We start from the raw sequence: 15,441 nt of genomic DNA, 5'->3' as shown, positions 1-15,441 counted from the left end.
CTCCTGCTCCTCCTGCCACTGCCATGGGCCGGGGGCTGCTTCCCCTCTGTGTTAAAAGGAGGAGGACGAGGACCCATCGTGTCCTTGGCGTCACACACAACGGTGTTGCATCTGGGCATCACGTTTGATTTAGTGATGTCCCATCCAATGCCCAGATGAACACTGTGACAGCTCAGCTAACAAATATTGGGGGGCTCAAAGGGGTTCAGCCTCTAGAAGTCAGTGCCCTGCCTCCCTTTCTGGTTCTTGTAACTCCCCAGCATGGTCTCTGCCCGCTTTCACCATGCCAAACATTATTTATAAATCGGGTCCTCCCTAACAAGAGGGCACGTGTTGCGGTGCGATCTGGCAACCAGACCCTGTGTTGTGGGTGGGAACATTTGGATGGCCACAACATCCTATTGGAGGTCCCTTGATGCTGGGTGCAATCTGACCAAAGGGATGCCAGCTAAAGTCCATCGAGGGACCTCTATTTAAGCCTATGCATGTGTCCCTGAGCTTCCTCTTTGGGGCTGTGCACCGGAACACCTGCCCTCCTCTCCCTATATTTAGGGCTTGCATTTGACCTTGCTATGCCGTCGTGTGTCACCTGTCATTGGGACAGGGGCACGGCAGGAATTTTCCCCACTTGGCTGATTGGCTGGTGCCATTTGGGTTTCGCCTGCCACGTAGCAAATCGCCACAACATGTAAGGTTGTGGATAGGCTCTGGTTCAGGTGATAGGGGTGGCAGGATGCCTAGCCATCCCTATGTGTTGGGTATTCTGATAAAGGAATCCACGGACTCATGGTTGGTCTTCCCTGTGAGGGGTTGTGCCCTGAGCCTGAGTCCAGGGGACATCTGGGTGGAGGACTAGCAGGGCTCCTGCTTGCCACTGCTCCAGGTGTTTACCTGAGGCTGACCTATGGTTGCTACCAGGGTCAGCGCTACCTGCAAGGGTACAGGGAGCTAGTCGAACCAGAGCCTATGCAACCACTCATTTTATTGTAATCAATAAAGTTGTGGCCTAAATTCTGCCAAAAAGCAAGCCTAAAATTTGCGTCTTGTCTGAATTTATTTCGGGGGGTGATTAAAAGGTCTCCACATGCAAATCACTATCAGAATTAAACAGGCTCTGCTTTACAAAGAAATTCTGAAGCTTTGTTGAATGAAGATTTCATTGAGCAATCTTGGTCTTTTGACCCCCTTTCCTCGCGCCAGAACCAGAGGGCCTTCCTCTGCACAACCAACTCAGGCTGCATGTAGCAATTCTTTCATATCATTACAATGCATCAGGCACCTATTTTCCAAACTAACTCTCAGTATCTGCAGCCTTGCAAGAAAAGTCCCCCAGCTCCCCTGATCCGCTTGGTTGCAGAAAGACGTGAATGCCATTTACAGTGTAGTTTTAGGCATGTCTGCTGAAATGTGAGACCCACTGAGTTTGATGGCCATATTCCCACTGAATTTACTGTATTTTACTCTGAGTAAACATATGATCAAACTGTTTGCATATCTTAAACAGATTTGTAGCCTGATCCTATCAAGCATCCTTTATTCAGTAAAATAAAATAAAAAATCCTAGCAAATTAAATGGAACTTATTCCCATGCAAATATGCACAGTACTGTAGTTTAAGTATGATTTTCTCAGAGAGAGGCTGTGTTACACATTGCCAACTTAAAATACAGCTTTTCCTCAATTCGGATCAAAGCTGGTTTGGAGAAAAATGTATCAAAACACAACATTTTGTAAGAAATGACAGTATATATAGGAACTATATTAACTCAGGCATCCCCAAACTGCGGCCCTCCAGATGTTTTGGCCTACAACTCCCATGATCCCTAGCTAACAGGACCAGTGGGAAGATGGGAATTGAAATTCAAAACAGGGATGCCTGTATTAACTATACAGGTGAAACTCGAAAAATTAGAATATCGTTGAAAAGTGCATTTATTTCAGTAATACAACTTACTATTTTTTAATTTTTCTTTTAATTTTTACAAATGCTTTCTTTTGGAAATTCCACAGTAATAAAACAAATAGTTACAATAATACAAAAATAAGCACCGCTATTACATTTCATTAATTACATTCCATTTATAATTGACCCGCCTAACGAATTACAATTAAAATAAATAAAGGCTTGACATATCTTGCTTTGCATGTCATGCATCTATCTCATCTATTGGTTTCCCCTTTTAAGTTGTGTTACTGAAATAAATGCACTTTTTGACGATATTCAAATTTTCCGAGTTTCACCTGTATGTATAAGAAACATACATGGCTAACATGTGCACACAGCTTCTCAAACAGTGGGAGCACACTGGGTGCAGGGTTAATGTGTACACAACCATAGATATATAAAGGATAACCTTTGAACCAGGTGGAGAAATAAAACATGAATACTTCTTATTGTCCCACCATCTTGGCTGTAACTGTTCTGAAGGACAAACAGGCTAGAAGAGCATTTACCGTTTTTCAAAAGCTCCATGGAGAACTCCTGCACAGGAAGTTCGTGGCGCTGGTGGCCGTTGGTCACATGTTTATAGCGGATGATGTCATTGCCATGATTCCCATTAACAAGGAGGCCATGCTGGGGCTGCCGAAGGACGGTAAACATCAGGGGATCTTGAGGTACATCCAGATCAACCGCACTGATTACAGATGGATCCAGTTCTTTCATCTGGCCCTCCTGCACCTGAATGGTCAAAGGAAGACAAGTCAGAATTATTTTGCAGAATGAGGGAATAATAAGACATGGAATTTGTAAGCCTGCTGATGCTAATCTAGTCCGTTCCAATAAGCCATCACTGAATTTTGCTGGTGCTCAAAAGTCCACCTGATCTTAGGAAAAAGGGGTACTGTATCTCAAAGCATGCAAAAGGTCCCAGGCTCAATTCCTATCTTCTCCATGTAGGGCTGGGAGAGACCTCTGTCTGAAACCATGGAGAGTGGCTATCATTCATTGCAGACAATAGCAAACTAGTCTGCCTGGGCACATGTTCCTAACTCTACTGCCCAGCTTCAGCCAGTATTCCTCTAAAAATGCTGTGCAAACAAATGCAAATAAATGGTGGAACTGTAAGGTAGTAAAAGGATTTTCGGAAATGATATATAATGAGTTGAAAAGAATGTTTAAAATAACCTTTGTTAAAAAGCCTGAAGCCTTCTTTTTATGTGCTGAAATTCCAAAGGAGCAGAAAAGGCTATTTATGTATGCAACCACAGCTGTGTGGAGGTTATTTATCCAGAGATGGAAAGAAGATAAATTTTCTACCAGAGAGTTTTTTCATGGCAGATGAAGTTAATGGGCTATGCTGAAATGGCTAAAAAGACTGGAAGAGTCAGAAATCAGGAAGACCAATATTTTAATAAGGAATGGGGAAAATGTATAACTTATCATAAAGACCATTGTAAACAGTTAAAATCAGTAGGACTGGAATATCACTTGTAGTTTAAGGGTGAATTCTGGACATAATGGAAGAGGTAATGGGTTTGGATTATCATAAAAGAGGCAGGAGGAATTGATTAATAATAGGACCCACAAAGGGGAGGATGGAAGTCCAAGAGATTCATTGAAAACTTGTTTTTATTATTTATGTTTGTTATATTTCTGTAAAATTTTAAGTTGAAAAACCAAATAAATAATTTTTTTAAAAAAACAAATGCAAATAAAAACATTTGAAAGAAATCAAGAAAAAGAAGAAGAATAAACAACCCTGCCTTCGCAAAGAAAGAGAAGGAATTAGAAAGAGAGAAGCAAGCAAAGGAAAGATGTTCAGAGAGGAAACAGAACAAAGAATGTCATGAGAACTTATACAAGTATGTGCAGATGGAAGTGGTTAAGACTAGGAATGGATCTACACTCATGATTTATAATGTAAAGGAAGGTTTAAAGAATGGTTTTCATAATTTACATGGACCCATTGTGTTCTGACTTTAGCGTTCATAATGCATTATTAAAATGTGACACCAGAGGGTGCTGCAGAGCAACCAGCAGCGTTTTGACGGACGAAAGGTGGAATCTACACACATATAAAAAAACCGCTGTGGAAAATGCTTTTTAAAAAACGTTTTTTAAAATTCATTGAATTTGCCATTGCTCACTGTCACCATCTAGTGTCACATTTTTACATTGCTGTTTGCAACATGTTTAGAATGTTTTATTTGCAGCTGTACAGCTGAGTCCCAACAAGAAAAATGCTTTAATTTACAAATATGACCTGTGACATTTTAGAACAATATATTAAAAAACCATTTTAAGAACGTTAAACAGGTCTGTGTAGATCTAGTCTGTGTCACACTGACATCTCACATTCAAAGCACATGACTCCCCCCAAAGAATCATGGGATTTGTAGTTTATTCCTCACAGAGCTCCAACAACCTTCATGAACTACAGTTGCCAGGATTCTTGGGGAGGGGGGGACCGGGGACCAAGGGTTAGGAGATTGGGCAGCAAAAGGAAATGGGACAAACAGATAGAAAGGAGATGTTTGGGGACCAGGAGAGGTAGCAAGGAGCAGAAGAGCTAAGTGCTGGATGACGACTATGAAGAATGAGGAAGCTGGGTCTTGAACCAGAATAAATCCAGAGCAAGCTTGCAGCTTCCATTGGTGACGCTGTCTGGGGCTGAGGGAAGTTGGAGGCTTCCCATCCCTGGCGTAGAAGATAGAGAGGCAGATGTAGGTTGATGAGGACTGCAAGGAAACCAGAAGCTCAAATTAAGACATCTTGAATCGTGCATAGTGCACTGATTTACTTGGGGTTGACTGAATACACAGGCATAAAAGATGGTGTTCTCGGACTTCCGGCTCATTGCCACGGAAGATGGCTGAAATTCCATCGCCTCCATTTCGCACAGGCAATTAGAGGCTGAGATGGGAGTAATCAGCCTCCCAAACTCCTCCAGGGCCGGAGGAAATAGTCTCATCCGCAACACCTGGCCCCAAATCTGGAGGGAATAAGGGGCTGGGGGGCACTGGATGGAAAGCCCCTGCATGATTCTGGCACTCTCCAAAGCTGTCTCTGTGAGCAACAAGTCTCCATTTCTTAAGATGAAAAATTGGATTTAAATAATGGATATGCTTTGAGTGAAGAGGGAGTTTTGAAATGATATGAGATGATTAGGATTCCCTCCGATCTCGAAGCATGGGAAGTCAGCTTAATAATAATAATAATAATAATAATAATAATAATAATAATAATAATAATTTATAATTAGGCATAACATTGGGATTTGTTTGATTATTGGAAAATTTGTATAAATTTGGAATATACAATTTGGTTTGATTGGAATTAAAAAATTTTTTTTTTAAAAGATGGTGTTCCCAGAGGACGGTCTGAAGGCACATGAGGCCACCACCTTGCCGAAGCTAAGCAGCTCTTGATCTGATCAGCGCCCAAATAGCTGATCTCCTGGGAATCACATGATGGGCTTCATGATGGAAAAAAGGCAGGATATAAATGTAAGAAAATAAATAAATGGAATATGCTGTGAGGGTTGTGAGGGTAGGAAACAAAAGTAGGAGAGTTGTGAGGGTAGGAAACAAAAGTAAAGACCACGCTATGTTCTCTTTGACAAAGGAACAACCAGAGGGACACACTATATTTCAATCCTTACTGTAATATTCCTTGCTTCAAATTCTGGCACTTCATCATTTGTCGGGTTGATCAATACATAAAACGGCGTCTCCATCGAACGATGCTTCCCATCAGTGGCGTAAACCATAAACTGGTCTGTGTTTGGTTCTATTCTCCTGTGCCTGCTCTGGACATAGTTTATGTACTGACCCTTTATGTTTTTCAGCTGAAATGAGGCTAGATGAAAGAAATGCAAGTTTATACTGGATATGCAACTTCTTTTGTCCTCTTTGAAATAACTTTGCCATTCCCTAACGCGTACACTTGTTTGGGCTGCAGGTGTTTGTAGAAAAGAGGGGGGGATGCGCTCTGAAATGCTTCTGTGGCTGATATTTACACAAAATGTGTTCTGAGACCTAGGTATTTATTGGGGTGGAGCAAACCCCTCAAAACTTTGGGATAGTTTTAACATCCAGTGGCTGTGGGAAACCAACTAGAAGGGGCCCCCAATTCAGGGGGCCCCAGATTTTGTTTTTGTTTTGCCCCACTATTCAGCAGTAGTCCCAAACTCGCCAACAAAGCAGTTTACATGAAAACAGTAACTATAAATTAAAACTGCACAATAGGAAAGCAAAGGCGACTTATAATGAAAAAAGCATTTTGAAAAGGCAAGTTGAAACTTGCTTCAACATTGAGGATGGGATGGAATCCCCAACATACTTTAAGAAGAATAGAAGAGTTTGGATTTGATATCCCGCTTTATCACTACCCTAAGGAGTCTCAAAGCGGCTAACATTCTCCTTTCCCCTCCTCCCCCACAACAAACACTCTGTGAGGTGGGTGGGGCTGAGAGACTTCAGAGAAGTGTGACTAGTCCAAGGTCTCCCAGCAGCTGCATGTGGAGGAGCGGAGACGCGAACCCGGTTCCCCAAATTACGAGTCTACGCTCTTAACCACTACACCACACTGGCTCTCTCTCTTTAAGGCAGCAGATGGATTAAGAGGCCCAGGAGATGCTGTGCGGCCACAGAGAGAAATGTTGGGTGGCTTTCTCACTGAGACTTATTCAAATTAAAAAACTCCCCAGCAAGCTGCGTGGAAACCATGCTGCGCCCTGCGAGGGCGGGGGCGCCAGAGCGATCTCCGCCCCTCAGCGCCAGAGCGCCTGACCTGCTCGAGACTGCCCTGACCACAGGAAGGCAAAGTGGACTTCAGAGGTATTGGCCATGTGCCTAGATTTAAAAACAAGTTGCCCTTCCCTGTGGCACACATACCTATGCTTATTCCCACATTGCTTTTCTCAAAGCCAGGGGAAGGCAATATATTCTCTATGTATCCAAATTGGGGAGGAGAAGCTAAAACAAGCCGCAAGTCATCTGCTTTCGTGTCAGGATCAGCAGCAGACAAGTGGTCAATTGTAATGGCAGCCGAGGTGCCCTCATCCACAACAAACATGGCACCTGCAAAGAAATGATACAGTGAACTGTGTGACTTAAGGAGCCGGAATTGCAAAGCTCAAGAAATGCCTCAAATACAGTGGTACCTCTACTTACGAATAACTCTACTTACAAATGTTTCTACTTACAAATGGAGCTCTGTCCGCCATCTTGGATGCGGTTTAGATAGGATTGTAACTGGTGGCGCAAAACAGACGCAAAACATTGCTATCTGCTTGATAGCAATGTCTTGCATCTGTAGACCTTTTAACCACCACCAGAAATAAATTCAGACAAAACTCAATTTTTTTGGTTTGGTTTTTGGCAGAATTTAGGCCACAACTTTATTGATTACAATCAAGTGAGTGGTTGCATAGGCTCTGGTTCGACTAGCTCCCTGCACCCTTGCAGGGAGCACTGACCCAGGGCACACCATAGGTCAGCCTTGGGTGAAACACTCGGCACAGTGGAAAGTGGGGTCAAGCCAGTCCACCAGCCAGATGTCCCCCCTGGACTCCGGCTCAGGGCACAACCCCTCTCAGGGCTGACCAACAATGCGTCCCTGGATTCCTTTAACACATAGGGATGGCCAGACCGTTCTGCCACTCCTACAGATATTTAAATGAGGTTGCGCTTGTAGATTCCTAATTTTAAAATTGATTTTTAACATTGTATTTAATCTGCATTTTAATTGAATTGTTTCTTTTATGCCTGCTTTGCTATTCTTGTTGTTAGCCGCCCTGAGCCCAGTCTGGACTGGGAAGGGCAGGGTATAAATAAAATTATTATTATTATTATTATTATTATTATTATTATTATTATTATCATCATCACCTGAGCCAGAGCCTATCTGCAACCTTACAAGTTGTGACGATTTGCTACGCAGCAGGTGAAACCCGAATGGCACCAGACAATCAGCCAAGTGGGGAAAATTCCTACCATGCCCCTGTCCCAACAACAGACGATGCACGATGGCATAGCAAGGTCAAGTATGCAAGCCCTAAATATACGGAGAGGTGGGCGGGTGTTCCAATGCACTGGCCCAGAAGAGGAAGCTCAGGGACACATGCATGGGCTTAAATAGAGGTCCCTCAATAGAATTTAGCTGGCATCTCATTGGTCAGATTGCGCTCAGCATCGAGGGACCTCCAATAGGGTGTTGTGGCCATCCAAATGTTCCCACCCACAACACAGGGTTTGGTTGCCAGATCGCACCGCAACACATGCCCTCTAGTTAGGGAGGACCTGATTTCCAGTCATGCCGTACCAATGACTCTCCATCCTCACCAATTGAATGAGGAGGGAGAAAGGAGGAAAAAAACACACTTGCAAAACAATTCTGTTGATAAGCTGTTCAGTATGGTTTATGCAGTGCTCAAGATCGGTAGTTACCTCTGTTTGTCACAGCATTAATTGCCTGAGAGCTGTTATGAATTGCTCATAATGAACCATTTTTCATGCATCGGTGCTTAATTTCCCTGCTGGGACAATCCTTCATTTCCAGAACATTGCTTAGGTGATAGACCGCAAATCACAAAGTTACTCATACATACCTCATTGAAAAGCAGTGGACATGCACACATTACTGGCAAAATAGTTGCCTTTCCTATAACGCCACTCAGTTATAAAAAGCAAACAACTATTGAAATGGTCACAGAGAATCGATGCAGTGTCTGGTCTAGGCATGTAGGACTCATTTAGGTTATGTGATCCTGCCCCCCATGGAAATCCCTTACTTCAACATTTTTAAGCTAAGCATGCATGGAACAACTGTCTTAAAAGAAGGAAATCTTTCCAGAGATGGAAAGAAGATTATGTACCAATCAAGAAGGAGTGGCAGGTTAAATTAATGGACTATGCTGAAATGGCAAAACTTACTGGAGCAATAAGAAACCAAGATGAAAAAAAACTTTATTGAAGAATGGGGGGGAATTTATGGAATATTTGAAAAGTTATTGTATACATTTAAGTTCATTGGCAGGATTAATTTAAAACCAAGCAGTTAAAATTAATGTTAAAGGAAAAGTAGGGAATAACTAATTGGAATAATGAGGGAGATGCAATGCAGTGAGAAGAATTAAAAAATATAAGAAACCACAAAGGGGAAAAAAGTAAATATACATATGTATATTGGGGAAATATTGGATTTGTATGTTTGTAAAAAAGTTTTAAAAACTGAAAAACAATTTTTTTATATATAAAAAATATTTGTACAGTGGCTTGAAAACCTTAAGTGCTTTGGAAATAAGTTAGCATAGACAGTTTAGCATTGTCCTAACATGACCTGAACTGTAATCTTAAATTCTCAACATGCCAGCTGGGCATACAAAAAATAATAATTGTAAAGACATTTTACCAGTAACAATGGATGGTGGTTGGTTGTCTAAAGGAAATATTGTGATGTTAATATCATATACTGGAAAAGATTTATGGAGTGGAACAGGAGGAAAGGGAGATTCGTCATAACAACACTCATTTGTTGGGCCAATTTCATCATCCGAGACAACAAAGGTAAGGATATCAAATAAAGGGGTCAAGCCAATCTCTCCACCTGGGGAAAACAAAGAAAGAAACAACAAGAGATAAGAAAGGATATTTCTGCAATGCAAGACAAAAATATCTATGGGAAACATTTGTTTAAAATGCCGAGGTGCCATAGCTGCCAAGTCCTGGACGGAAAGATCCGGGATCAGCAGCGCGCGACACCGGAAGTTGCATGAACGCAACTTCCGGTGGTGCTTTGCACTTCTATGGGCACCAGAAAATGGCGGCGCCGGCGCCGGAAGTCGCTTCCACGCATGACCGGAAACACGTAAAAGCGACTTCCGGCGCCGGCGCCGCCATTTTCTGATGCCCATAGAAGGGCAAAGCGCCACCGGAAGTCGCGTCACGCAACTTCCGGTCATGCGCGGAAGCGACTTCTGGTGCCGGAGCCTCCATTTTCTGGTGCCCATAGAAGGGCAAAGCGGCACCAGAAAAATGGCCACCGGCAGAAGCCGATTTAAGGGAGAATATTGGGATTAAAAACTAAATGGGAGACCGCCGGGAAACGGTAGGAAAAAAGGGGTTTTCCCGGCGGAAACGGGATACTTGGCAGCTATGCGAGGTGCAAAATATTTTCAGCAATAGTCATGAGGAAGAAACTAGAAGAACGGGAGGAATTTCTAAAATTACTCTATTATGGTAACTTATTCCCTCATGGCTAAACTGTGGTGCTCCAGATTTTGTTGGACTCCAACTCCCATCCACCATGATCAACACGGCCAACAGTCAGGGAGATGGAAGTTGTAGTCAAGAAACAACTGGAAAGCCACAGGTTCCCCATCCTTGTCTTGTAAGGAACAATAACAAAGACATCCACATGGCTGTATAGAGATCTTTTCTGTATCATACAAATAATATAAAAAGGCTACCCCCAGGAAAAAAATGTTAATGATCTAGAAATCAATACATATGTCTATCACTTAAGAGATAATCCACATATAGGATTTATTCATGTTGAAGCAATTCTATGTTCATATTTCTCTATTTTCCCCAGTAACCATTTTGAAAACAATTGGCAGGGATTATGAACTCCTATTGCTTAAAACAGTAGGTATATTCCAATCTCTTTTACAGAAATAAATGAAACTAAGAAGCGCTTACAATTGGCTTGGCTATGGCCAGTATGTTTTTATTTTCAAGATATGAACCAAAATATTTTAACTTCCAAGGAACATCCATTATTATTCAATATGGGTTGGATCCAGAGATCAACATGCAGAAGTGGGCAGGTGGAAACTGATTTCCTCTATCTCCCTGCAAACTGCCCCCAGCAGCTCCCTTGAAAGTCTCTGCAAAATTACATACCATAATAACAAACAAAACAATACCACCCCCACCCCCACACAATGGAGCCACCTTTATCCTCAAGATAGGGTTGCAACAATCTATAGTCTCTCACAGCTTGGCCTTGATAGATAAAAGTTGTGATACGTCCAGAATTTTCCGGATACAGCCGGTATCTGGCCCTTGTAAACAGCGTATGGGCGAAAATTGGTAAAAAATGTCTGGGAAAATCTGGATGTTTGGCATCCCATGTCAGAAGTGTACATTTTGGCGAATTTCATTAAAAATAGCTCAAAAACTCTTTTTGAGATTTTGCAAAGAAAGCTCAACAACGTTGGCCAAACTTTTCGAAATATGGCAACCCTAAGATATATGATCAGAGCATTGCTCACGCTTACTTGTATGTTCGTATTCCACTGCTCCAGAAACGACATCTATTTGTGGAAAGCGATCCACCACAATCCCGTCTTTCTTCACAACTCCATATTTAGGATTTCGAGCGAGCATGAACATCAGCTGCATGTCTTCACTGTCTTCATCAGTAGCATAAAGGTTCTCCGAGGTGATGGCTACTGCTTGACCCTCTGGGCATTGGATGGAGGGAATGAGGTCAGGATTCATGACAGGAGGTTCATCATTTACTGGATTCACCTGGAAAAAAATATGCTTGAGAGCAAAACTCTGCTGGCCGTTCATTTCTGTGTGTAAGCATGGTTGTTTACAACCATATTCCATTGTATACATTTGGATATAACCCCATAAATGTACACTTAAAAATATATATAAATTTTGATGCAGCTATAAAAAAGATGCAGAGAAGCACATATCTTTCAGAATATCTAAATTTCTTGCTTGAACATATGTTCTCCAGAGCCAGCCCAATCCCCACACATTCTGGAAAACCCTGATGTCTCCCAGATCCCCGGCTGGGGATTGGGAAGGATAAACGCCCAATGCCTGAGCCAAGGTCTCCCTGCATCTGAAACTTAATAAAGTTGTGGCCAATTTTAATCCCATAGCATGTTGTCTTGAGTCATTATTCCGCTCAGGGGTCACCTGGGGTTGGGGGGACTCCGCCTGTCCATGCAAATAAAAGAGATGCTGGTACTACGTACCCTTGAGTAGCCCCGAAAAGAGCACTGAATGGACCTAAGTTAACCGTGCCCATTCATCTCCATGTGGCTACTCAGAGTATGAGCAACATTGACTACAGCATCCCAATGTATCCAACCTGATTTTTGACTTTTAATAAACTAGGGAGTTTTAGCAAAGAATGGTAGGGCTGAATATATACAAAACACAGCACAGTGTTTATTTGCAAGTGATTTCAAGTCCTTTAAGTATGAAACCTTCATTCGGTGATGCATTGCGTTTTTCAACATTTAATTCTGAGTGGATTCATCCCTGACAGTGCAGAAAAAACCTGAAAGGTGCAGGTATCTATTACAAGAATACCCATCAAACATGTATTACATTAGCCTCAAAAGTGAAGAAGGATCCCTATCTCGTCCAAGACCTCCCAGTTTCTAAAGTAACCACAAAGCCCCCTGAAAATTGTAATCTTCCAGAGAACTAATATTCTGATGAGTCTCACACTGACCTGAACTTGCAGAATGAACTCAAAGGAATTGATACCATCTGTAGCTGCAAGCAGGATAGGATCCAGCAGAACCTCAGAACCGTCGTGAAGATACCTGCGGGGATAAGATTCTGAACTCATTTCAAATGTTTGCATTGTTACCACTGCTGCCATCAGCACCACACACCTACCGTACTACAATGTGCAATGCACAAGAATTCACAGTCCTTGCCCAGAGATCTAACCATTTACATTAGTAGTTAAAGTAGTTAAAGATAGAGGTGAAAGGCAAAGAAAGGGGATGGGGTGTCAGATCTTAGGAAGGAACATAGAAAAAAGGCCAGTTTGGTGTAGTGGTTAAGAACGGTAGTTCGTGTCTCCGCTCCTCCACATGCAGCTGCTGGGTGACCTTGGGCTAGTCACACTTCTCTGAAGTCTCTCAGCCCCACTCACCTCACAGAGTGTTTGTTGTGGGGGAGGAGGAGAAAGGAGATTGTTAGCCGCTTTGAGACTCCTTCGGGTAGTGATAAAGCGGGATATCAAATCCAAACTCTTCTTCTTCTTATACTGAGGCAGAACATTGGTTCACCTAGTTCAGCACTGTTTACATTGAGTGACAGCAGTTCTTCAGGGTTTCAGACACCCCTAGTCCCAACTGGAGAAGCCAAAGATGGAACCTGAGCAGGGCCATCTTAAGCATGTCGGGCACCCTGACGCCATGGTGCAGAGATCGCTCCGGCGCTCCCGCCCCGTTTCTTGTCGCAGCTGGTGGGTGGCCGCCGCGCGTCGCCCCCCTGGCAGCCCGGCGCCCTGGCGCCCTGCGCCACCCAGCCTTCCCCTAGAGCCGGCCCTGAACCTGAGACCTTCTGCACGCAAACCACTCTCTCGAGTTCAGATGGACTTCCAAGCACCTGAAGCCACTGCCTGTAGGAGAAGCTGGGATACCAAGCAGTTGTTTTGTCTGCCAACCCTTGCCAGGCCAGAACCAGAGAAAAGCTTGCCTTTTGCCCAGTTGCCAAAAAGCCGGTTGACTGGAATAGATGAGATTAGCATTCATATGCTTGAGAATCCAATTTCTTACTACTTTATCATTCTGCAAAATGAATTAGGGTATTTATTTATTTCAATTTCCATACCACTTTATCTTTTTAATAAAAATCTCAAAGCGGTGTACAGCATATTAAATCAATATATGAATGAAACAATAGCCGGGTGATGTTCTTCTGGCCTCATAAGGAGCCTTTTCAGTAGGGCTGGTGAGTCTGGGCCTCACCCCCTTAGGCCAGGTGGAAAGGGCCTTGCAGGAAGCAGCCTTCATACTCACAGCCGGGCGATGTATTTATTTGCATATTTATAACCTGCCCTTTCATTTTTTAAAAAATAAATAAAATAAAAATCAAGGCAATATACAACGTATAAAAATAAAACTAGTAAAAAGCACCCACAAAACCGTAAATAATATTATTTCCAGTACTCTCCTCAGGGTATCAGCCAGGGGCCTTTCCCTGTCATACCTAGAAGAAGCCAGAGGTTGAAGTTATGGTCCACCTTTCTCTTCCTCCTTCACTGGAGTAGTTAGTAGTTGTACTGCTACCACCACAGGGATTAATTTAATGCTACACTAGGCATGCTTCACTTGCTTATTTACAAGGCTTACTTACTGCCCATTGTGTAACAGCAGCAGCAGCTATAAAGCTTCCCTCCCTCATTAAATTAGGTGGCTGAAAAAGGAATCAAGGAATGGGTATGAAATAATTTTTGAGTTTGGTTTTGTTACTGCTCACAGATTTAACAGGCTGAGAGTTCTCAGAGAATGTCACCCTACTAAGCCAGTATTTTTTTTTTTGCGAGTGGTGGTTTTTAATAATGAAGTACTTCTTTATGCGGCACATAGCTAAACACACTCTCACCGGAGGCAGTGATGCCCACCAACTTGGATCGCGTCGAAAAAAGGATTGGACAAACTCATGAAGGAAGAGGCTACTGGCCACAAGGTCCGAGTTCCACTTGCACTGTCAGAAGCAGCATGCTCCTGGACACCAGTTGCTTGGAATAAGGTGTGTGAGAGAGAGAGAGAGAGAGAGAGAGAGAAAGAGAGAAAGAGAGAAGAAAGAAAGAAAGACAGACAGACAGACAGAAAGAAAGAAAGAAAGAAAGAAAGAAAGAGCGAGCGATTCCAACCTTTGATCCTCAATCTACAGGTGAATTGCTGGAGTCCATCAAAACATACATCACAGTCATTTGTTTCTGCTCTCAGTACCGTTTTGATTCATGGGCTGAATTAGTGGTTAAACCGCAGAGCCTAGGGCTTGCTGATCAGAAGGTCAGCGGTTCAAATCCCCGTGATGGGGTGAGCTCCCGTTGCTCGGTCCCAGCTCCTGCCCACCTAGCAGTTTGAAAGCACGCCAAAAGTGCAAGTAGATAAATAGGTACCGCTCCGGCGGGAAGGTAAACGGCATTTCCGTGTGCTGCTCTGGTTCGCCAGAAGCGGCTTTGTCATGCTGGCCACATGACCTGGAAGCTGTACACCAGCTCCCTCGGCCAATAACGCGAGATGAGCGCCACAACCCCAGAGTCGGTCATGACTGGACCTAATGGTCAGGGGTTCCTTTACCTTTACATCAAGAACAGCGTAGCCATATATATATTCAGCGCCTTCTTACCTGACTTTGGACATGTGCAGGTCTTCACAGGTGAGCCAGTCCCCCTGATTCATAGGAATCCCAGCCAGCTCAACAGCTCCGTGAAGAGGTGGAGTTAGCAGATGGATGCGGATGTTCTCCTGTTTGGTGTCCACATCTGAAATCAAAATGTGGCCCTCTGTAACGGTACATGACCCCCCTTCTTCTACTTTCAAGTTGTTTGTGAACACCTGGACAGAAGGAAAGGGACAAAAGTTCCAGTGTTCCTCTCAGAATATGCTTTTGTCGATCCTTTTACTTTGAGGTAATCTTTTTTTACCACATCACATCATTTTGCACAGCTGGAAAAGGGGAGATGATCTACCTACAGTATTTGCAGGACGGCCACAGTGCA

The 15,441-nt window shown here is 43.1% G+C and overlaps 1 protein-coding gene across 1 annotated transcript in view; it reads right to left on the bottom strand.

Annotated features, from left to right (window-relative positions):
* Positions 1-15,441, bottom strand: part of FREM1 (FRAS1 related extracellular matrix 1) — a 94,111-nt gene that overhangs the window by 41,075 nt on the left and 37,595 nt on the right. The window contains exons 14-20 of the mRNA XM_088658441.1: positions 15,069-15,277; positions 12,427-12,520; positions 11,225-11,477; positions 9,355-9,549; positions 6,837-7,022; positions 5,603-5,799; positions 2,454-2,679 (exon numbers count right to left, since the gene is read on the bottom strand). Coding sequence (XP_088514567.1) covers positions 2,454-2,679; positions 5,603-5,799; positions 6,837-7,022; positions 9,355-9,549; positions 11,225-11,477; positions 12,427-12,520; positions 15,069-15,277 — 1,360 coding nt within the window. The remainder of the gene's footprint in view (positions 1-2,453; positions 2,680-5,602; positions 5,800-6,836; positions 7,023-9,354; positions 9,550-11,224; positions 11,478-12,426; positions 12,521-15,068; positions 15,278-15,441) is intronic.

This window comes from Zootoca vivipara, chromosome 15, assembly GCF_965207765.1.
Source record: "Zootoca vivipara chromosome 15, rZooViv2.hap1.1, whole genome shotgun sequence".
Classification (NCBI taxonomy): Eukaryota; Metazoa; Chordata; class Lepidosauria; order Squamata; family Lacertidae; genus Zootoca; species Zootoca vivipara.
Note: the sequence above shows the minus strand (reverse complement) of the source record. Positions and strands in the feature narration are given on the sequence as shown.